The sequence below is a fragment of the Ranitomeya imitator genome, chromosome 7 (assembly GCF_032444005.1).
Source record: "Ranitomeya imitator isolate aRanImi1 chromosome 7, aRanImi1.pri, whole genome shotgun sequence".
Taxonomy (NCBI): domain Eukaryota; kingdom Metazoa; phylum Chordata; class Amphibia; order Anura; family Dendrobatidae; genus Ranitomeya; species Ranitomeya imitator.
This window is the reverse complement of record NC_091288.1, coordinates 31867351-31890072: the sequence shown is the minus strand read 5'-3', so window position 1 is coordinate 31890072 and position 22722 is coordinate 31867351. Positions and strand designations below refer to the sequence as shown.

At 44.9% G+C, this 22722-nt stretch overlaps 1 protein-coding gene across 17 annotated transcripts in view; it reads left to right on the top strand.

Moving 5' to 3' along the window:
• BAZ2B (bromodomain adjacent to zinc finger domain 2B) overlaps positions 1–22722 on the top strand; it is a 361802-nt gene that overhangs the window by 200071 nt on the left and 139009 nt on the right. For all 17 annotated transcript variants that reach the window (XM_069733005.1, XM_069733004.1, XM_069733003.1 and 14 more), the window contains one exon: positions 9365–9508. In XM_069733005.1, the coding sequence (XP_069589106.1) occupies positions 9367–9508 (142 nt within the window). In that variant the 5' untranslated portion in view covers positions 9365–9366. The remainder of the gene's footprint in view (positions 1–9364; positions 9509–22722) is intronic.

Genomic DNA, 22722 nt, shown 5'->3' with positions numbered 1-22722 from the left:
TGAGTTTTTACTACTTTTTGGGAAATGCATCACAAATGCAGATTGTGAACACGATCTTCTTTTTATATAATGAACAGTGAAGGGTATTGGATGACGCAAGCTCGGAGCTCTCAAGAGTAGTACCATGTGTTTTACAATAAAGTATCTCGGTAATCCTTGTGGAACAGGAGGGATTACTAAAGTTATCAGCTAGATTGCCATGGCATTTTATAAGGTGCCAACTCCAAGCCCCTGATCACTTTGTGAACCTCTCTTAAAACATATAAGGTATTAGAATATGTGATTTATTTCCGGCCATGCTGGCAGGTCAGGTAATGCTTCTGATTTATGGAGCAGAAGTGCTGAAATTGCAATCACTAACCTGGATCATAAGAAATGATGAGTTTGTGGGATGAGAGCAGGTGCTTCAAGGAAAATGGCCAGCTGCATTATATAAAAGCAAATCTGTCATTTCAACTAACACCAGAGTAGAAGCATCATCTTGCTTCCCACATTCCCCACACGTTAAAATAGCTTTTTGGTGCACAAATTAGTCTACTGTGTTGTCTGTAACTTGCAATCTACCTTTTTTTGAGTGGGAAGTTTGTCTTTGTCAACATTATGCCAGCACTGTAGGTGTTGGAGCTTCCTTTCCAAGTATGCATTGATACTGCCATTGTCCAGTGGCAAAGCCCATCTCCTTGGTATGCAGTTTGACAGACTGAAGCGCAAGAGCGGAGAAACAAATACTAGCTCCTGCTTTGTGTAGAGACACATAGACATAGACCAGCCCCTGCTTCCAATAGAGATACAGACCTGCCCTGTTTCCTGTACAGAGACAAAGACTTACTCCTGCTTCATTTATAGAGACAAAGATCCACCTTATTCATGTTTAGAAACAAAGATTCACCCTGTTTCCTGTAGAGATGTTGAGACAAAGACCTGTCCCTGCTATCTGTAGAGAGACAAATTCTCACCCCTGCATTATCTAGAGAGACAAAAACTCACCCCTGCTTCCTGCAGAGACAAATACTCATCCCACTTCCTGTAGAGACAAATGCTCACCCCTGCTTCATGTAGAGACAAATACTAACCACGCTTCCTGTAGAGAGACAAATACTCACCCCACTTCCTGTAGAGAGACAAATACTCACCCCTGCTTCATGTAGAGACAAATACTCACCCCACTTCCTGTAGAGAGACAAATACTCACCCCTGCTTCATGTACAGACAAATATTCACCCCTGCTTCATCTAGAGAGACAAATACTCACCCCACTTTCTGTAGAGACAAATACTCATCCCACTTCCTGTAGAGACAAATACTCACCCCACTTCCTGTAGAGACAAATACTCATCCCATTTCCTGTAGAGACAAATACTCATCCCACTTCCTGTAGAGACAAATACTCACCCCACTTCCTGTAGAGACAAATACTCATCCCACTTCCTGTAGAGACAAATACTCATCCCACTTCCTGTAGAGACAAATGCTCCCCCCTGCCTCATCTAGAGAGACAAATACTCACCCCACTTCCTGTAGAGACAAATACTCACCCCACTTCCTGTAGAGACAAATACTCACCCCTGCTTCCTGTAGAGACAAATACCCCTGCTTCATCTAGAGACAAATACTCACCCCTGCTTCATCTAGAGACAAATACTCACCCCTGCTTCATCTAGAGACAAATACTCACCCCTGCTTCATCTAGAGACAAATACTCACCCCTGCTTCATCTAGAGACAAATACTCACCCCTGCTTCATGTACAGTCAAATATTCACCCCTGTTTCATCTAGAGAGACAAATACTCACCCCTGCTTCCTGTAGAGAGACAAATACTCACCCCTGCTTCATCTAGAGAGACAAATACTCACCCCTGCTTCATGTAGAGACAAGTACTCACCCCTGCTTCATGTAGAGACAAATACTCACCCCTGCTTCATGTAGAGACAAATACTCACCCCTGCTTCATCTAGAGAGTCAAATACTCACCCCACTTCCTGTAGAGACAAGTACTCACCCCTGCTTCATGTAGAGACAAAGACCCACCCCTGCTTTGAGTAGAGAGGTGAAGACCCACCCATGCTTTGTGTAGAGAGACGAAGACCCACCCCTGCTTTGTGTAGAGAGACGAAGACCCACCCCTGCTTTGTGTAGAGAGACGAAGAACCACCCCTGCTTTGTGTAGAGAGACGAAGACCCACCCATGCTTGCAATAGAGCAGAAAAAGCTGACACTGTTTCCTCTATAGCGACAGACTCCCCTCCCACTTACCGTATTCGGTTGTGTAAAATTATATGGACAATTTGCCTCATGTAATTATTTGTGCTTTTATGTGATCATATGTCACTATTAATTGGGCAGTAATGCTGTAATATTACAGCATTTTACATCCGTTGTAATGTAACATTATTTACAGATGGTATTGGATTATTATTATTTATTCATTTACTCTGTGTGGGATTTAAGACTTTCATACTGTGGACACTGTTCAGGACTAGTTTTGGGAACTATATAGCTCTAAAACTTGAGTGCTAATTAAAAATAATGTAACTGATTTGTATTAAAACAAGTGACTTATAAAAAACTAATGACATTTTTCTTAATACTTTGTGCAACTTCATTTCTTTCTTTTACTTTAAAAACAAAACAAACCTGTCAATCATCCTCTACCAACATAATGTATATCCGTATTGTACTTGTGCTTCCACGTTTTGGAATCGCTAGTTATGTAATTTTCGTTCCTAAGTAGATTTGAAAGTGAAGATACCATTTAACTACATTAATAATGCATCTGGCCCCATGTGTTCACTAATGCTGAATATTAATTGCATTTCTTATTCAAAGTGTCGGAGCGTAGAACTTAAGCGTAACCCAGAGACTTTTATTATGCGGTTATGGTTTGAGGGGTGCGGTTTTGAGAAACCTTTTTCCTTTTAAAATTCAACCCCACATATTAACCACATGTACACAGCTGGCAAACCACACGTAATGACAGATTTTATAGTTTTGCTGCAAAATAAAGTTCTTCTACAGATACCGACTTTTATTGATCTGGGAATTAGATCAGCTTATTAATATATTGGTTCCCTTATACCATAGAAATAATTACAATTTTTTTTTATAATTCCTTTTTCCTTACGGTATATTAATCTAAACTGAACTATATTTTCCCATGATTGTGATCAGCAATAATTCCTGCTAAAAGGTTGGAACACGACACCTTATCCCCTTCATGACCTTGGGATTTTTCGTTTTTCCGTGTTCGTTTTTCGCTCCCCTCCTTCCCAGAGCCATAACTTTTTTATTTTTCCGTCAATTTGGCCATGTGAGGGCTTATTTTTTGCGGGACGAGTTGTACTTTTGAACGACATCATTGGTTTTAGCATGTCATGTACTAGAAAACGGGAAAAAAATTCCAAGTACGGTGAAATTGCAAAAAAAAGTGCAATCCCACACTTGTTTTTTCTTTTGGCTTTTTTGCTAGGTTCACTAAATGCTAAAACTGACCTGACATTATGATTCTCCAGGTCAGTACGAGTTCATAGACACCTAACATGACTAGGTTATTTTTTACCTAAGTGGTGAAAAAAAATTCCAAACTTTGCTAAAAAAAAAAAAAAATGCGCCATTTTCCGATACTCGTAGCGTCTCCAATTTTTCTTGATATGGGGTCGGTTGAGGGCTTATTTTTTGCGTGCCGAGATGACGTTTTTAATGATAGCATTTTAGTGCAGATACGTTCTGTTGATCGCCTGTTATTGCATTTTAATGCAATGTTGCGGCGACCAAAAAAAACATAATTCTGGCGTTTCTACATTTTTCTCGCTACGCTGTTTATCGATCAGGTTAATGCTTGTTTTTAATTGATAGATCGGGCGATTCTGAGCGCGGCCATACCAAATATGTGTAGATTTTTTTTTTTTATTGATTTATTTTGATTGGGGCGAAAGGGGGGTGATTTAAACTTTTATATTTTTTTATTTTTTTCACATTTTTTTTAACTTTTTTTTTTTTTACTTTTGCCATGCTTCAATAGCCTCCATGGGAGGCTAGAAGCAGGCACAGCACGATCGCCTCTGCTACATAGCAGCGATCTGCTGTTCGCTGCTATGTAGCAGAATTGCAGGTGTGCTGTGAGCGCCGTCCACAGGGTGGCGCTCACAGCTACCGGCGATCAGTAACCATAGAGGTCTGAAGGACCTCTATGGTTACAATGGAGAAGCATCGCTGACCTCCGATCATGTGACGGGGGTCGGCGATGACGTCATTTCCGGCCGCCCTGCCGGTTGCGGTAGTTAAATGCCGCTGTCTGCGTTTGACAGCGGCATTTAACTAGTTAATAGGCGCGGGCAGATCGCGATTCTGCTCGCGCCTATTACGGGCACATGTTAGCTGTTCAAAACAGCTGACATGTCCCGGCTTTGGTGCGGGCTCACCGCTGGAGCCCGCATCAAAGCAGGGGATGTGACCTCGGACGTACTATCCCGTCCGAAGTCAGAAAGGGGTTAAAGAGTAGCCGTCATTTTATTATTAGTTGCTTGTTTTTTTGGGTGTTTTTTTTTTTAAATAAATCATTAGTAATCGTAAAAGTAAGAAACTTGGTAATATATTTTATCAGAGAAATCTGCTTCTTTCTCCTCCTGGACTGATCATTAATTCTCAAGTCTCAATTCATGGGTAAAAATCTGTCTTCAGTGAATGCAGACTTTCCCATTACCAAGGTAGGACATGACAGTTGGTACTCATAAAGTTCTATGGAGATCTGTAATGTGTGCGTCTGCCTTCAGACCCTCCCTGCTGCATAGATTGTTATAAGCGCCAACTTCTCCTATCTTAGTAATGAGAAAATCTGTCATCATTGAATATAGATTTTACCCATGATTTGAGAATGAAACATCAGTCCAGGAGAAGAAATGAGCAGATTTATCTCGCTTATTTTCCTGTGTACTATTCATTTATGAAATAAAAATCAAAATGACTGGTATACTTTAAAGGGAATTTGTCAGCAGGCTTTTGCTATGTAATCTGAAGACTGCTTGCTATAGGGGTTAGATGCCTCTCTTATCTGTCGTTTATTTGCAATGTTTGCTTTAGCATCAGGAGCTTATCATTGCTCAGACACCGTGGCTGGTAGTCAGACACACCCCCTTCTGTGATATGCAGCTCACTGTCTATGCACTTTGTTTACAGAGAGCCTGGTGTGGGCGGGGCTAGCTTTCTCAGCTCTGCTGCATTTCTAAATCTAAAAACTCTGTCAGTACGGCTGCACCCAGTAGGCTAAGTTATAAATCGTTGAAATCGGGGTCTCTTTGCATGCATCATGCTGCTCTCAGATGGGGTAGCAAAAACCTGATGACAGATTCCCTTTTAGGTCAGTTTAAAAAAAGTATATTTGGGCGCCTGTATTATGGATACAAGTTCTGGCCTCGCTGTGGGTTTAAGGACCCAAACTTACATTCTTATGGGGATGTATACTATTTTTTTTTTAGAGGGAAAACCTTTTTAAGACTTAATCTGTGAAGATCTGAACTCCAAGACACTTGCCTATCATGACCATGACTGGGATAGGCAGCAAGGGGTGGCCATATCTCGTTTCCATTTAAAAAAAACAAAAAAACAAAAAACAAAACAGAAAAGTAGTGATAGGAGGAGAATAGAGATGGATAGAAATAGCAAGTAAATTGCGACCTTGCTTAATCTGTCCGGGTCTACCATTCTATTTTATGTTCAAGTCCAAAAAACACCCACATAGTGCCCACTTATATGTAACTGCTAGGTGCAGTTCCCATCAGTATCCCTGAATTGATGGTTTTGAGTTTCTACTCGCTCCTAGGACTTTACAAGGTGATAGCATGTTTATTGCGGATGATAGGAAGTTTAATTTCACCTTCTAATGTCCTGTCTCTTAATTCTCCACACTGCAGCCATATGTTGAGCTATCAGGCACCATGACGGCGATGTTAATGTTCTCTATAGCATAAACAGCTGCTGGACACCGTCCATATATACTGTAAATGTAGCACAATACACCTGTCCTGCTTTATACGCATTACATCATTTGCATTATCTCAGTAAAAATATAATAAAAAAGCAGCCCGAATGGGACATTTTTGTAATGATAATATGTACAGCAATGTCATTTATCCAGAGATATCTATAAATCGTCCTTGCAAAGTAGTTGCGAGTAGTAATCCACATACACTGTGCACGAGTTGTAGTTACACAACTGAGTCGCCACAACCTGTCATAGATAATAGTACAGTCACCTCATTACCCTGGCCATCAAGTGATCACATTCATGACATTGTCAAAACTGGATGGTTCAAAAAAGACCTATAACCTCTTTGAAAACTTTGTGAAGTTAAAGGAGACCAAAAAGTAACCACCTTTATCAAATATATGGGAGAAATGGAAAATTAATCCTTTTTAATTTAGTGATAAAGGTTCTGCCCCTTTAAGTAAGTGCTAGATACCACTGTGTGGGTGATGAAAGGGACTGGGAGTGTGCAAAATGCAAACACATTGGAGGTCTGCGAAGCTTTGTAACATCATAATGAATGTTACTGTATAAGAAGCAAAGTGTATTATGGAGCAGCAAGAACAGAGGTAAACCCTGCCACAGCTTTCTTTCCAGTGCGAAGTGCACATGATTGTCTGTGTGTGGTATGCAGTTAAAGACTCAGATTAATTCATTGCAAGCAGCTATGTCCTCCTCTAGAACATTTACCTTTTTGTATGAAGCTAGGTCCTCCTCTAGAAGATTAACCTTTTATAAGCAGCTATATCCTTGTCAAGAAGATTAACCTTTTTATAAACCGCTACCTTATATCCTCCTCTAGAACATTTACCTTTTATAAGCAGCTATGTCCTCCTCAAGAAGATTAACCTTTTTTATAAGCAGCTACCTTAAATCCTCCTCTAGAACATTAACATTTTATAAACAGCTATATTCTCTTCTAGAAGATTATCCTTGTATAAGTTTTATAAGCAGCTATGTCCTCCCCTAGAACATTAACCTTTTATAAGCCGCTATATCCTCCTCAAGAAGATTAACCTTTTAGAAGCAGCTATGTCCTCCTCTTTTGTACTAACTCTTTGGACTCAGCTGTATTCGCCTCCTTATTCTGGGCTGCATAATATCCATAGCCATAATAATATTTTATTACGTGTATCATAAATACCCATATTCTGTAGAAAGTAAAATTCAGGCTCTTGATGGGAGATCCGGAAATGGTTTGCCTGGTTTGCATCTTGCTGATTCGCTGAACATTAGATTACATTTGTGAATGAATTCGCCATGTTTGTACTTCACTTTCAGCAATTCTGTCATTACGTTCTATATTGCAATTAGTTGGCAAAACAGTAAAAAAAGACTAAACCCACAAGGCTCTTTGTATATAATCAGCTCCTCCCTTCACAGTTTTTATCACCTAAAAAAAAGAGAATCTCAACATATTTTTGCTCACTTTGTTAAAGTGGAAGTGAAACCTGCATCCCTCTAATGCTGACATATATTTGAGAAAAGTCTTCTGATTTAATCTACCGTCACTTTAAATGTTTTCTCAGAACTGATAAGTTCTCTTTAAATGATGGGTCCAGAAATATAGTAAAGAACTGTTCCCTGTAAAATCCCCTAAAAAGACTACGGGGAACTGCCTTCAGCTAGAGAAATGCAACAGGTGAGAAGGCTTCTTTACTGTAAGAGCAGTGAAGCTGAGGAATATTCAGCTCAGGAATTTATTTTACCAGAAACAATTGATAAGTGCAAAAAAGGCTTAGGTGGTTTCATTCCTAGAATACGTTTGTCTTTTTAGGCATAAAAGTATTTCCATTGTGGTTTCTCAAAACAATTAAAAATTAATACAAATGTAGAGAATCCTTATCGGAGTGTCAATCCAGCCTGATCGCCTCTTGGGATCTGTAAAAAGGATTTTCTATCCTATAAGCACAGATTGGATCATGCCTTATGGGGTAAATTCCCAGCTGCTGGATCATCTATGTCCTATCCCATCCTTGGCTGAACTTTTTGGTCAGCTTATTAACGTAAGTTCTCTCAGTTGTCGTTGGACTTCAGTATAGAAGGCAGCTTGTACCGTATCTTTGTGGGTGAATTAAATAAAAACCATCTTCGGTACATTGGATGAGCAACTAAATCTCTTCTGTAGTCATAAGGGGCTATTATTTACTCGCCAGCTACGTGACGCCAAGATCTTCCACCAACTGTGTACAATCACATAGGTCCTGGTCTCCAGGGGGATCACAGCTTAATTTTCCCTATCTCAGCTTCTCGAACACTTGGTACGGTTTCATAGGAATCCAATAACCCTAAGTGCTGTATGTTTCAAGAATATTAGAGGAAAGTGGATTATCTAGAGGAAAAACACAGATATTAAGAAAATAAACACGGAACATAAAACGCCCATGGAGATGATGGATTAGTTGACCACGCAGAGATGAACCAGATACCTGGGGATCATCTGACTATCTAATATCAATATTGCCTGGACAGTTTATTTCATTTTTTGTTCTTGTTTTATAATAAATTGACACCAACTTGACCTTGAAATTGGCTATGGTGGCTTTTGATTAGTGATGAGCGAGTGTACTCGTTGCTCGGGTTTTCCCCGAGCACGCTCTGGTGATGTTCGAGTATTTATGACTGCTCGGAGATTTAGTTTTCATCACGGCATCTGAATGATTTACAGCTACTAGCCTGCTTGATTACATATGGGGATTCCCTAGCAACCAGGCAAGCCCCACATGTACTTAGCCTGGCTAGTAGCTGTAAATCATTCAGCTGCGGCAACGAAAACTAAATCTCCGAGCAGTCATAAATACTTGGAGACCACCCGAGCGTGCTCGGGAAAACCCGAGCAACGAGTACACTCGCTCATCACTACTTTTGATGAATCTAAGGACGGCCATACTGTTGGCTGAAAGATCATTCGGCTGAAAGTCATCTCAGTTTACCCTCCCATACACAGAAGCGCTCTTTCTTTCGGCCAAGCGCTTCTAAGTTCTCTATGAGAAGGCCACCGGCAGACATGTTGACCAGCAGGGAGAACAATGTGATCGGCAGTCCAAAATCCGACATGTCTGATCGACATCACTCCCAACCATCAGTTGGCTGGTGCTCCCATATACATTAGTCCGGCGTCCGAACCTGTCGGTATATTGGCGGATTAAACCGACATAAGTCTAATATAAATTTTAAAAAAGCATCTTTAGTTAGGATATATAAATAAATGTTGAAATGTGAATACCCTGATAATACTTAAAGGGATGTACCCATGGTGAGGTATTTTAGTCTCACGCAACAGTTGTTATCATGGGTCCCTGTTAAAACACATTTAGTAATTTTTTTTAACCTTTTCTTTCAGTTATGGAGTCTGCAGAGAGGATAACATCAACCCCATCGTCAGTGACTTCTTCCTCGCCTTCCACCCCATCTGTAGCATCAGTGGTGACTAAAGGAGGCCTGCCCACAGGAGTCACCCCTCTGAGCTCCTCAATTACGGCTTGTGGTAAACATTTATTTTATTTTATTTTTTCAGCATAATATCATATTTTGGTCCAAAATGCTGTACTGACTAATTTCCTCATTTTTATACCAGTTTTTCTATGCAAAGCTGCAATTATTTTTTTTTGGCTTATAAACCCTGCCCATCACCTGTTAAGATCATAATACTTGGGTTCTGGCAACCCCTTTAAAATGTTTTATACTTGTCCCACACTGTATGTAAATTGCGCGGTCTGGTCCAATGGGTATCTCCATATTGTGATCAGCGCCGCCCCGGCCCCTTTGAACTCCACCTCTTCTGAATTCATTTAATTGGCTATCGTCTATCCTTCGTCCTCGTCATGCCTGAAGTCTGGTGCCTGTGTAGTGGAAACTTGGCGTTGTACAGGCGCGTCTCACTAAGCCCTATTGAACAGCCAGCGATTCCACTGCGCAGATGCGAGATTTTGGGCGCTACATGGATGACGGGGAGATTTCATCCACTTACAAGCACTTAGAAGAAGCGGCGTTTGAAGAGACCGGGGCGGCGCTGATCACAATGTGAATGCAAAAATGTTGAAAACACTAAAAAAGAAACGGGTTTTTTCTGAAAAATGCAGTGTGTGAATCCAAACTAAATTTTTTTTTTTTTTTTGCAGCTAGACCTGTAATCTATAATTGGATAAGGACTTAGGTATCAGTCCTTATTTCAGCACCTGGGCTTTGACACTACTGACTGCCCATATGTTAAAATTGTTCTCCTAGAAATAGAAAAAATAAATAACTGAAGGAAATGTCATAATCAATATTCATAAATACATTTAATTAACAAATCATAATTGTTTTCTCTGGGCAGGTAATCGCTATAGAAATGGTCATCTTGTCACACTGACAATAACCTGTCTTACAATTTCACTACACGTCAGGAGCCAGTGAACATGTACAGTAGGAAGCTCCTTTCAGTAGCTTGGAGATACCTACACCATGTTTTGTCCTTCAGAATGACAGTATGGATAGCCGTGTGAGCAGCCTCTTCTTACCTCAGCACCCCTGGTATCTCCAGCATTAGATCAGATGGGCAGTGGTGTGAGCAGCCTCTTCTTACCTCAGCACCCCTGGTACCTCCAGCATTAGATCAGATAGACAGGGGGGTGGAAAGCAGTGTGAGCAGCCTCTTCTCTCCCCATCACCCTGGTATGTCCAGTATCAAATCAGATATACAGGGAAGATAGCAGTGTGAGCAGCCTCTTCTTATCTTCAAACTCCTGATATCTTCATTATTAGATCATATAGAGAGGGTGGGCAGCAGTGTTAGCAGCCTCTTATCACCTCATTACTCTTGGTACCTCTAGTATTAGATCAGATAACCAGAGTGGACATTAGTGTGAGAAGTCTCTTCCTATATCAGCACCTTCTGATATTTCCAGTAGTAGATCAGATACCCAGGGTGGACAGCAGTGTCAGGAGCCTCTTCTTACCTCAACACCCCTGGTATCTCCAGTATTAGATCAGATAGACAGGGTAGACAGTGGTGTGAGCAGCCTCTTCTTACCTCACCACTCTTGTTATCTCCAGTATTAGATCAGATAGACAGGGTGGACAGCAGTGTGAGCAGCCTCTTCTTACCTCAACACCCCTGGTATCTCCAGTATTAGATCAGATAGACAGGATGGACAGCAGTGTGAGCAGCCTCTTCTTACCTCAGCACACTGGTATCTCCAGTATTAGATCAGATAGAAAGGATGGACAGCAGTGTGAGCAGCCTCTTCTTACCTCAGCACGCCTGGTATCTCCAGTATTAGATCAGATAGACAGGGTGGACAGCAGTGTGAGCAGCCTCTTCTTACCTCAGCACCCCTGGTATCTCCAGTATTAGATCAGAGAGCCATAGTGGACAGCGGTGTGAGCAGCCTCTTCTTACCTCAGCACCACTGGTATCTCCAGTATTAGATCAAATAGCCATAGTGGACAGCGGTGTGAGCAGCCTCTTCTTACCTCAACACCCCTGGTGTCTCCAGTATTAGATCAGATAAACAGGGTGGACAGCAGTGTGAGCAGCCTCTTCTTACCTCAGCACCACTGGTATCTCCAGTATTAGATCAGATAGACAGGGTGGACAGCAGTGTGAGCAGCCTCTTCTTACCTCAGCACTGCTGGTAGCTCCAGTATTAGATCAGATAGACAGGGTGGACAGCAGTGTGAGCAGCCTCTTCTTACCTCAACACCCCTGGTATCTCCAGTATTAGATCAGATAGACAGGGTGGACAGCAGTGTGAGCAGCCTCTTCTTACCTCAGCACTCCTGGTATCTCCAGTATTAGATCAGATAGACAGGGTGGACAGCAGTGTGAGCAGCCTCTTCTTACCTCAGCACCATTGGTATCTCCAGTATTAGATCAGATAGCCATAGTGCAGGGGTCCCCAACTCCAGTCCTCAAGGCCCACCAACATGTCATGTTTTCAGGATTTCCTTAGTCTTGTCCAGGTAATAATTGCATCACCTGTGCAATGCAAAGGAAATCCTGAAAACATGACCTGTTGGTGGGCCTTGAGGACTGGAGTTGGGGACCTCTGCCATAGTGGACAGCGGTGTGAGCAGCCTCTTCTTACCTCAGCACCACTGGCATCTCCTGATTATCACCTGTGAGAACATCTTTTTACACGTAAAGAGAAAGGCAGAGCTTCCTGCCACACAGACTCTTTTGCACATGTCCTACCAACATACTAGGACCAGATTCCATCAGTCTAGCAAGATGGCAGCCATTGCAATTCTATAGTGATTGCTTTCATTGTCAAAATGACCGTCATCTGCTACTTAAAGGCATTTAGAAATGTATTTATAATGACATTTCCTGTTCTTATTTTTTTTCTCTATTCCCGGAGAACCCCTTTAAGTCAACCATGTTTGAAATCCTGAAGAAAACTGCATAAATGAAATAACTGTAACATATTAGATAATAAGCGCTCGCTATGTTTCTCTTTTGTACCGTACGTTTTTACTTCTGAATGGTTTTATAGATCTCATCTATCACACAAGGCCGTCTATTCTTCATTATTTACCACTATTTATGTACATTTTTGTGCGTGCGCCGCCTGCTCACAGTGACATTTCAGAAGGGAATAAGTCTCATCAACACTACTGGAAAAACAGTATTTAAAATGTCAGCTCTCTGCTAGAACATTAATCATGAGCTTAATATACCTATTGAGAACGAAACTCTGCCCACAGGAATGTGTTTCATCGGGGATTATGGAGTATCTCAATAGTTACATTTAAATATAGACGTTTCTGAAATGGAGCGCCTGGAATGACTAAATGAAATGCATTAAACATTACCGTGTTTAATAAAATTTCCTAAAGTGTTTAAAGGGAAAGCTTTTCTATGCTCCTCTCATATTTCGTAGCTTGGAGGACTCGCATAATGAAAAGCCTAAGCGATACTTCTACTGCCGTACAAAACTAAAATGGCTGATAGCAGAGAGCAATAGTTAGTGACTTTAAAGGTACTTACGGCAAAAAAAAATCACACCATTTTGCAGTTTCTACAAAGAAAATGACTCGTTTAGAATTCCAGATATGTTTCCGAAAACATATGGATTGAGATTTGTTAAATGGGTTGTCCTCTACTGGACAACAAATTCTTAAAGGGAACCTGTCACCCCCAAAATGGAAGTTGAGCTAAGCCCACCAGCATCAGGGGCTTATCTACAGCATTCTGTAATACTGTCTCTCTGACCTTTCCTGGCGCCTACGCATTGTAGTACTTTGCTCTGCCCTGAACAGGGCAGACAAAGTATGCCTGCACCGGAGCCGCAGCGTAAAGACAAGAAGAGGACGTCATCCTATGAAGAAGGGAGGCCCTGGACCGCGGCGCCCATTGGACCAGAACCGGACCGGGACCGCCCCTGGCTGAGTATAATCTAACCTCTTTTTCTCATCTTTCAGGATACATCAGGGGCTTATCTATAGCATTACAGAATGCATTACAGAATGCTGTAGATAAGTCCCTGATGGCGGTGGGCTTTGCTCAACTTCCATTTTGGGGGTCACAGGTTCCCTTTAAAGGGTTTATCCAGGACGATATTAATTTTTTGAGAAAGGAACCTCAGCACCACAAAAGAAAATGAGACTGTAGGTCTTGCTGCAGTGATAGTCTATTTTGATCCGGACATGAGTCAAAAACAGATGTGGACCGACGTTTCGTCCCGGAGCGGTCTTTGTCAAGGACATCTGTTGCCGGTGCATGTAGACAGAGATCTAGTAGAGCAATAATGTAAATTGTAAGATCTCTTTCATGTCAAGGAGGACCTGTGTGGAATAGGAGCCGGGAATCAGGAAATGCGGCAAGCAGGGTATAATCCGTATATAAATTTTTTACTAAGGGTCTAAGAACTAACTGACAGGTAGTTGCTTCCTACTTGCCTGTTCTGCCCAATGCTGATCTTTGCCAGCACAGAGCGTTCCTGCCAGCGATTCTGCTGATGTCATGTCTTCCGAGCAGCTGCTTCTTTTCCGCTCTGCATTGTTGATCGGGCTGAACTACCAGTCATGCTGATTGACAGCCGGGTCCCTGCTGCTTAACTGTAGGGAGCCAGCTGTCAATCACCATGACGCCTGTAATCACTGTTAGCAGAGCAGCTCTTCCTCTTCCGAGCTGCTCTGTTGACGTGGAGCATGTTGGAGCGTGATCACACTGGCAATTAAACAGACAAAACCTAAGATAGAAACCAAATTAAAATACATCCTTCTGTAAGTAAAAAGCAATAGTGCATATAAATAACACAAGATACTAAGTAAACACTGTCTATAATCAAAAGAACTATAAAAGCCATCCCACCAGCGCCAAGGTGACCCAGTTAGGACGGCTCTAACCTTACCATCTGTCAAAAATGACCTCAATGTGAATACGGTCCGAGAAGGACCAGGGCCCAACTATGGACACCCATCAATGGCAAGCTATATTAATGTCCTGCTCAAAGGAAGGGAAACCATGCCCTTGCATGCTCTGAGTGCAAGAACTTAAAGCAAAACTGAAAGAAATGAACTGGGGTATAAGTTGGTATACATGGAATATGTAGGAGCATGTTCACAATGGTCATTAAACAGGCAACACCTAAGATAGAAACTGACACTATGCCGAAGCTGCCCCTATGACTGGAAGCCAAACGCTGCCGGGAGGAATGAAGTTAATTTTCTCCTGTCAGTGGGGCTCTCAGTGTGGGTGACGCACGGTGTCAGAACTCTATTAACCTGCAGATTAACTCCATATCTGCAAGTTAATAGCATTATTTTACATGACCGGTTCCCTTTAAAGAGGACTAACATAATAAGAATAAGTCATCAATCTGACCCCCGACACCTCCACTTATTAGGTGAAAATAGATCTAGAAGCGGCAGAAACTACGCAATGTAACGGCGGAAAACCGCAGCTCCATACACCGCATAGTGGTCGCTGCTGGGTACTGCCCTTTATCTCCTACTCAAGTGAAACCCGTACTCATCAGCGGCCACTCAGCAATGTACAGGGCTGCTGAGTTCCTCCCCAAAAATTGCTTAGTTTTAGCTGCTGTCGGTGAACTTTTCAGCATGGTTAGGGGTGCATGGTGTTCGATCATATTGACGTCCAATCCATTCGATGGGCCATCTATATGTCAATCTCGGACAACCCCTTTAAGAATAACTGCAATCAGCATAACTTTAATATGACGGTCACTTCAAAATCTACCTCTGAGCCGCTGATTTCAGATTTCTGCTCTATATGGTTTTCAGTTCTGTATTTTTGGTTTTCGTTCTGTTTTTTTTTTTTTCACTATTCTTATTACCATAAAAGCCATTTTATTTAGTCTCAAAGGGCATTTTCGTGACAGAAGAAGCACCGTATATTAAACGTCCCGGCATATTATTACATCATTAAACAGCGACGATGTACGTAGTACTAATTTTGGAAAAGCAAACATTCTTTCTGCATCCTTCTGTTTTAATGCAAAAAAAAAGTGGTTTGGCACAACCCCGAGCACAGTGGTATTTGTATAGTGTTGCCAGAGGACCATGTAAGCAATTCTGTCTGCTGGGTTTTTTTTTTTTTTTTGCTTTCTATTCAAGGAAGCAGGTTAGCAGAAAAAAAAATATCCAGAGTCTTTTTTACTTACATGTGCAAAGTGCTTACTGATGTCAGCAGAAGTCCTTAATGGAAATGGCCATTAATATACATGACCGCGTATGGCCAATAAAGGATCCTTTCCGTAAAGCATCCCCCACCCCCAACTACCTTGCCCCTCTTAACCCCTCCATCTATTACCCAGGAAAACACACCACCACGTTAATTTCTTTTTGGATAATTTGGCCACAGCGGCCATTTTATTAACAAACAAATACATAAATAACAACATGTAAACAGTAAATATATAAAACCTCGAGGGGGGGGCTCTTGGAGCTAAAAAATCTGGCTCATAATAGGCAGAGAGCCTACCCAAAATTTTTACAAAAAACACGTATTTACCCTCAGCCGTAACCACCAGCTCGAGGGCACCATGTAACCCATTTCGGGCAAACCAACCACAAAGCTCCCGAGGTAAACACCCCGTCCAGAGCCCGTACCAAAAGCCAGATCAACCCTATCAGCATCATCACCAACTCCAAGAACCCCACCCCCCGCCAACGCCACTGTGACAATAATACAGAATGCTTGCCTTCAATAAATCAACAGAAAAGAAATATAATTCAAAAGACCCCTTTTTTTTTTTTTTTTTTTACCTTAAGAATTGATGAACTCGACGATCTTGCCTAAAGCTACGTTGCCTCATAGAACCGCTACAACAGGGAGGGTGGGAGGGACTCACTTCGCCCGTCTAAGGTAACTGATCTCCCCTTTTCCCGCACTTTCCCAAGCCCCCACCTCCCTTTTTGCATAAATCCCCACCCCAAATCCTACTCTTCCAATCCCCGGGCTCCTTTACTCAATAACACCTTTATTTTTTAAAAGAAAACCTACTGCACTGCTCCCATGGCAACGCAGTCATGTGGGGGCCTCCTTTTAGCTGCGCCCCATACAGCCCCCCCTCTTGACCGCGTATGGCCAATAAAGGATCCTTTCCGTAAAGCATCCCCCACCCCCAACTACCTTGCCCCTCTTAACCCCTCCATCTATTACCCAGGAAAACACACCACCACGTTAATTTCTTTTTGGATAATTTGGCCACAGCGGCCATTTTATTAACAAACAAATACATAAATAACAACATGTAAACAGTAAATATATAAAACCTCGAGGGGGGGGCTCTTGGAGCTAAAAAATCTGGCTCATAATAGGCAGAGAGCCTACCCAAAATTTTTACAAAAAACACGTATTTACCCTCAGCCGTAACCACCAGCTCGAGGGCACCATGTAACCCATTTCGGGCAAACCAACCACAAAGCTCCCGAGGTAAACACCCCGTCCAGAGCCCGTACCAAAAGCCAGATCAACCCTATCAGCATCATCACCAACTCCAAGAACCCCACCCCCCGCCACACACGAACAGCCCTGACCACCTCAGGCTCGTGAGTGCCCCACCACCGCCAAAGCTCTTTCAACTCCTTCCTGTAGACCGAGCGCCCATAAATCCATCCCGATCTCGTTAAGATGCACTCCATCATCCCTCCAAAAATTACCGACCCCGGCCTCCAGCTCGAAATGCCTCACGGCAATACCCCCATTCCGGGACACAAAACTCGCCACCATCCTGTTCAATTTTACCCTGGCTCTGTTAATCCCTTTATGGGAACGGGCCTCCCGCCACGTCTTCCGCGGCACAATGTCTGACCACACAGTCAGCATACCGGGAAAAGATACCCACAGCCTCAACAAGTCATAACGGATATCCCGAATGAGCTCCCTCACGGGTTTTGCCCCCAAATCATTACCCCCCAAGTGAACCACTAAAATATCCGGAGGGCGATCCAGACGGGCGGCGCGGGAGAATTCCGGCAAAAAACTACGCCACGACATACCACGAGTCCCCATCCAACGGATGATCACTGCCTCTCGGCCGAAACCCAGTTGCCTACCATTCGCGCGCGCATCGGCCCGGAGGGCGCCCCAATAAACGAAAGAGTGTCCGACAATCCACGCCAAAAGAGGGGTACGACCTGAAAAACACAACCATAATTAACAATCCGCAAAGACGTCCCTCTTCACCCCGCATTGTTGATTTAATGCCGCACATAAGACAGGTAACGATTAGAACTCCATCTGCCTATTTTCTTGATCACCTCCGGCCCAAGGCCCAAACCATCGGCCTCAGATGCGGCCCCAATCCTAAAACAATGCGAGCCGAAATTTTCCGGGTTAACACCCAGCAAACCCAAGCCCTTCTTCAAAATGGCTACAAACTGGAAACGTGACAAGAAATCCCCCTCTTGGTGTTGCAACAGAGGGCCTGACCTGACTGATGACAAATTCCAATATGCCTCTAAGCAGCGTTGCGGACACATCCCGCTACCCGCCACCTTTCCTAGCACTACTTTCTTTCCCCTACCTAGCTGATCCGTCTTTGAACGCCTTATCCAAAAGGCAACTCCCCCTTCCCAAAAAACCACATCTTCCGCCAAAAGACCACCTGACCTGTCCTTGCTCGGGGAAACCAATTCACCCAGACGCAAAGCACCAAAAAACGCTAGAGAAAAGGCCAATTGAAACAGTACCACCTCAAACTGAGATGAACAAATTACGCCCAAGGCCTCCCCTAACCGCTGCAACAACCCAAAAGAAATGGGCCTGCGCTTATCAAAAGTCGAATTACCCTTACGAAAACCTTTCAACGCCTGCCGTATAACAAAGTCCTTTGTGACGTCCCTCAATCCTTGCAACTGAAAACCAAAAGCCAAACCTGCTATAAACTTGTTTAACCTAGACACGGACCAACCCCACTCCACGACCTTACCTACCAGTGCCAATAACGCCATTGCCCTGTCGCTATCTGACTCAGCCGAGCCGCATTGAAACAACCAACTTTCCCACATGGCCCATGACGCCGCATAATCTGACCATGTCCTGTTTGACACCGAGGCTTGGATCAATCGGCCTCCCCTTCCGTAACCACCTGCCACAGATGCAAAGGACATGCTGCTCCTGCCGCCTCCGAATCTGGAGCCAAATCCCGGAATCGGTCCCACTGCAAACGAGACAAAGCATCAGCTATATTGTTCTGAACTCCTGGCACGTGCACCGCCGTAATCCATGCATTCAACTCCAAGCATCTCAGTACCAACTCCCTGACCAACCTAATTACTGGAGGGGAAGAAGAAGATAAGCTGTTAATCACGGCCACCACGCTCGAGTTATCGCAATGGAAACGTACTCGCCGATCACGAAAGCTGTCACCCCAAACAAACACTGACACCACAATCGGGAACAACTCCAACAATGCCAAATTCTTGGTGAGCCCCTTCTTTCGCCAATCCTCTGGCCACACCCCGACGCTCCATTTTCCTCCACAGTAGGCCCCATAACCAACTCCACCTGCTGCGTCTGTGTAGATCTCGCAATCAAAAGCATTCAGATCCTCCTGCTGAATAAGCGACCTGCCATTATAGCCTTCCAAAAAACGTTGCCAAACAAGAAGGTCCTCCTTATGCTCTCTACCCAAACGAATAAAATGATGAGCCGACCGAACTCCAGCCGTCGCCCTGGACAATCTGCGGCAAAATATCCTGCCCATTGGCATAATACGACAAGCAAAATTCAGGCGGCCCAGCAGCGACTGCAACTCCTTCAATGAAGTCTTCCGCAATTTTCCAATCCGACTCACCTCTCGCTTAAGCAACTCCAACTTATCATCAGGCAACCTACACTCCATTTTCTCAGAATCAATGAGAATCCCTAAGAAACTCAAGACCGTGCAGGGGCCATCCGTTTTTCCCTGTGCCAAAGGAACACCAAACTGTCCGGCCACCCATTCCATGGTCCCAAGTAAATGACAGCACACTGCTGAATCCGGTGGACCAACAAACAAAAAATCATCCAAATAGTGAATGACAGAAGGAACGGCCGATACATCTCTCACTACCCACTCTAAAAAGGTACTGAAAGTCTCAAACAATGCACAGGAAATAGAACATCCCATAGGCAAACACCTATCCAAGTAAAAACCACCCTCCCACCAACAACCTAACAAAGGAATGCTCTGCGGGTGCACCGGCAAGAGCCTAAATGCCGACTCGATATCCGTTTTTGCCAGCAATGCTCCAGGCCCGTACATTCGCACCCACCGAACAGCCGCATCAAACGATGTGTAAACAACGGAGCACAACTCCTCCGCAATCCCGTCATTAACCGAGGATCCTTTGGGATATGAAAGATGCTGAATTAGTCGGAACTTGTTCGGCTCCTTCTTGGGCACCACCCCAAGCGGGGAAACAATTACACCCGCCATGGGCAACGAACTAAAAGGCCCCGCCATTCTTCCCAGCTCAACCTCTTTTGCCAATTTAGCCGAAACCACCTCCGCATGCAAGCCAGCTGATCTCAAATTTTTTGTAGAAAAAGGAACAACATGCATCGGGTGAGGGATCTTAAACCCCTCAAGAAAACCGTCCCTAATAACCTCCGCCTTTTTAACATCCGGGTATCTACTTAGATAGGGGGCCATCTTTTGAACCCTCACCGGAGTCACCCCCTTGACCGCCACCCACTGATGGCTTACCACGTGATTTCTTGAAACACTTAGCGGCTCCGTGAGAGGCCCCGTTGCAATGGGAGCACACGTGTTTAAATTTACAAGTGGTGCCATACTTGCACTGGCCCTCATTAAACTGCCAGCATGTCCCAGATTTTTCCTTTGAACCCTGAGACCCGTGTCCTCCACTTTGTCCTGACTGCTGACTGCTACCCCCCCCTCCCCCCTGAAAGGACTGCCCATAACGCACCGGAGCCATCACCTTCAGCCACAACCCGATGTCTTTTTGGTCCCACCTTATCTCCGGCCTCACTGCTTTTCGCTGCCTGAACTGTTCATCGTATCTCAGCCAAGCCTGGCCCCCGTAGGTACGATGCGCTTCACCAATAGCATCCAAATAACAAAACAGGCCCGAGCAATTCTCGGGGAATTTCTCCCCTATAACACTCGCTAGAATGGCAAAGGCCTGCTGCCAGTTAACGAACGTCTGAGGAATAAGGCGCCAACGCCTCTTTTCTTCCTCTTCCTTTTTGCTGTCGTCTTTCTTTCCTTTATCCAAGTTAAATTTTTCTAAAGGAAGGAGAGAGAAAATCTCTATGTATTCATCTTTCCAAATCTTTTCCTTGACTTCTTTCTTCAAATGGGCCCCCAGCGGACCCTCAAAACACACATATACCTCGCCTTTTGCCCTGTCGTCTAACTTAACGGTATCACCTTTTCCCGTTTCCGTTTGTACCGACACCGACACCCCCGCCACAGAAACAGGTGTCCCGCTACCCGAGCTCGCAATCTCGTTCGAACCCCCTGCTACGCCCCCGGCAACTGACACCCAGGCACCAGCGGGCGACGATCCCACACTGTTAGCAACTGAGCTACCCCCGCCCCCATCCAATCTACGCAATATCTGCGACATACCCGCTAGAAGTTCTCTGACCCCCGGGACCTCATTACAGCCCCCACCCCGCTCCACCACACCCGAAACACCCGGCACTGGGGAAAGACTGGACATGTACTCACGTGGCTGCGCAGGTGCTGTGTCCCCACCAGCCGTGCTTCCTGAATCCTGCTGGTCCATTTCGTCGCGATGTTCGTTCCCGGAATCATCGCTGCCGCTCATCTGCCCCAGGCCCGCGCCCCTGGCCTCCACGTCACCAGGGGGCACCGAGACTGGCGAAGGCGACCGGTCCCTCGACCTCCTGCTGGATCTGGATCTATCCGGCTCCGTGATTCCTCTGCCTCCAGCCGCTGGACTGTCTCCTCTGGACGCCGCTCCTGCGGCCCGACCGCGACCCGCTCCTTGCCGTGATGCCGCCGCTGTCCTGCCCGATAGTCTGCTCTGCCGTCCTGTCGCAGAGCCAGGTGCACTGGGGGGATGGGATCCGGGTGCCCCCGCCGCAATTGCGCCCGCCGCGATACTCCCCGGCTCCTGCCTGGTGGATGCTGCCGCCGCCGCTGGGCTCCTTCCCCGTCCCCCTGCTCGTGTTGCCGCCACCGCGGGAGGTGCTCCCCGGCGGGTAGAAGCTGCTGCTATCGGTGCTGCGGCGCCGCCGCGCCCTCTGCTAGGCCGCACCGGAAGTGCGGCCCTGACATCCTGTGCAGCGCCGGCGTCCTGCCGCGTCCGCACCGCTCGCCCAGCACCGCGCCGCCTCGCGCCGGCAGGGCCGCCAGGTGGATTCCTGCCGGGGGAGGGGGCGGGCAAGGTGGATCGGCCGCGTCCCCCAGCCCCCGCAGGGTCCCTGGAGGGGCTCCGCGGCCTGCGCCTGCCGCGCGGTGTAGTGTCGGGGGACAGCCTGTCTGGCGGCCTAGACCGCCTAGTTCTGCTGCCCCGGCTCCCGCTGTCCTGGCTCCCACTGCCTCCGAGCAGCCCTGTGAGCTGCTCCTCCAGCCATCCGGCCCTCCTGGAACTGGCCTCCCGACGAAGCTGAGCTACCAGGCTGTCCACAGAAGACATGGTGAGAGGGATGTGGCAGCAGGTCCACTCACTTCGCCCGTCTAAGGTAACTGATCTCCCCTTTTCCCGCACTTTCCCAAGCCCCCACCTCCCTTTTTGCATAAATCCCCACCCCAAATCCTACTCTTCCAATCCCCGGGCTCCTTTACTCAATAACACCTTTATTTTTTAAAAGAAAACCTACTGCACTGCTCCCATGGCAACGCAGTCATGTGGGGGCCTCCTTTTAGCTGCGCCCCATACAGCCCCCCCTCTTTCTCCCCGCACAGGAAGAACAGCATAAATTCACTTAGTGTCACTGAGGAAACAAGCTTTCTGTCACAGGCTTAAATGTATGTTTTATCCTATATATATTTATTCCTGCATTTGGTAATTCTGGGAACTAAAGACATTTAAGAATAAAAGTGATAATTTAAAGGAACATTCCACATGGAAATGAATAAGAGAAAACAAAAATTAGTTACCTAATAATCAGCTTAGAAGACTATTTGCAACGCTCTAATAGTGTCTTGTAAAAATCCAGGAAAAAAAAAATCAAGGTATTTTTCTGTTTGCCACATAATCTGAGAGCAACATAATACAGAGAGAGAGAGAGATCTTGGTTTCAGTGATGTGCCACTTATTGGCCTCCTT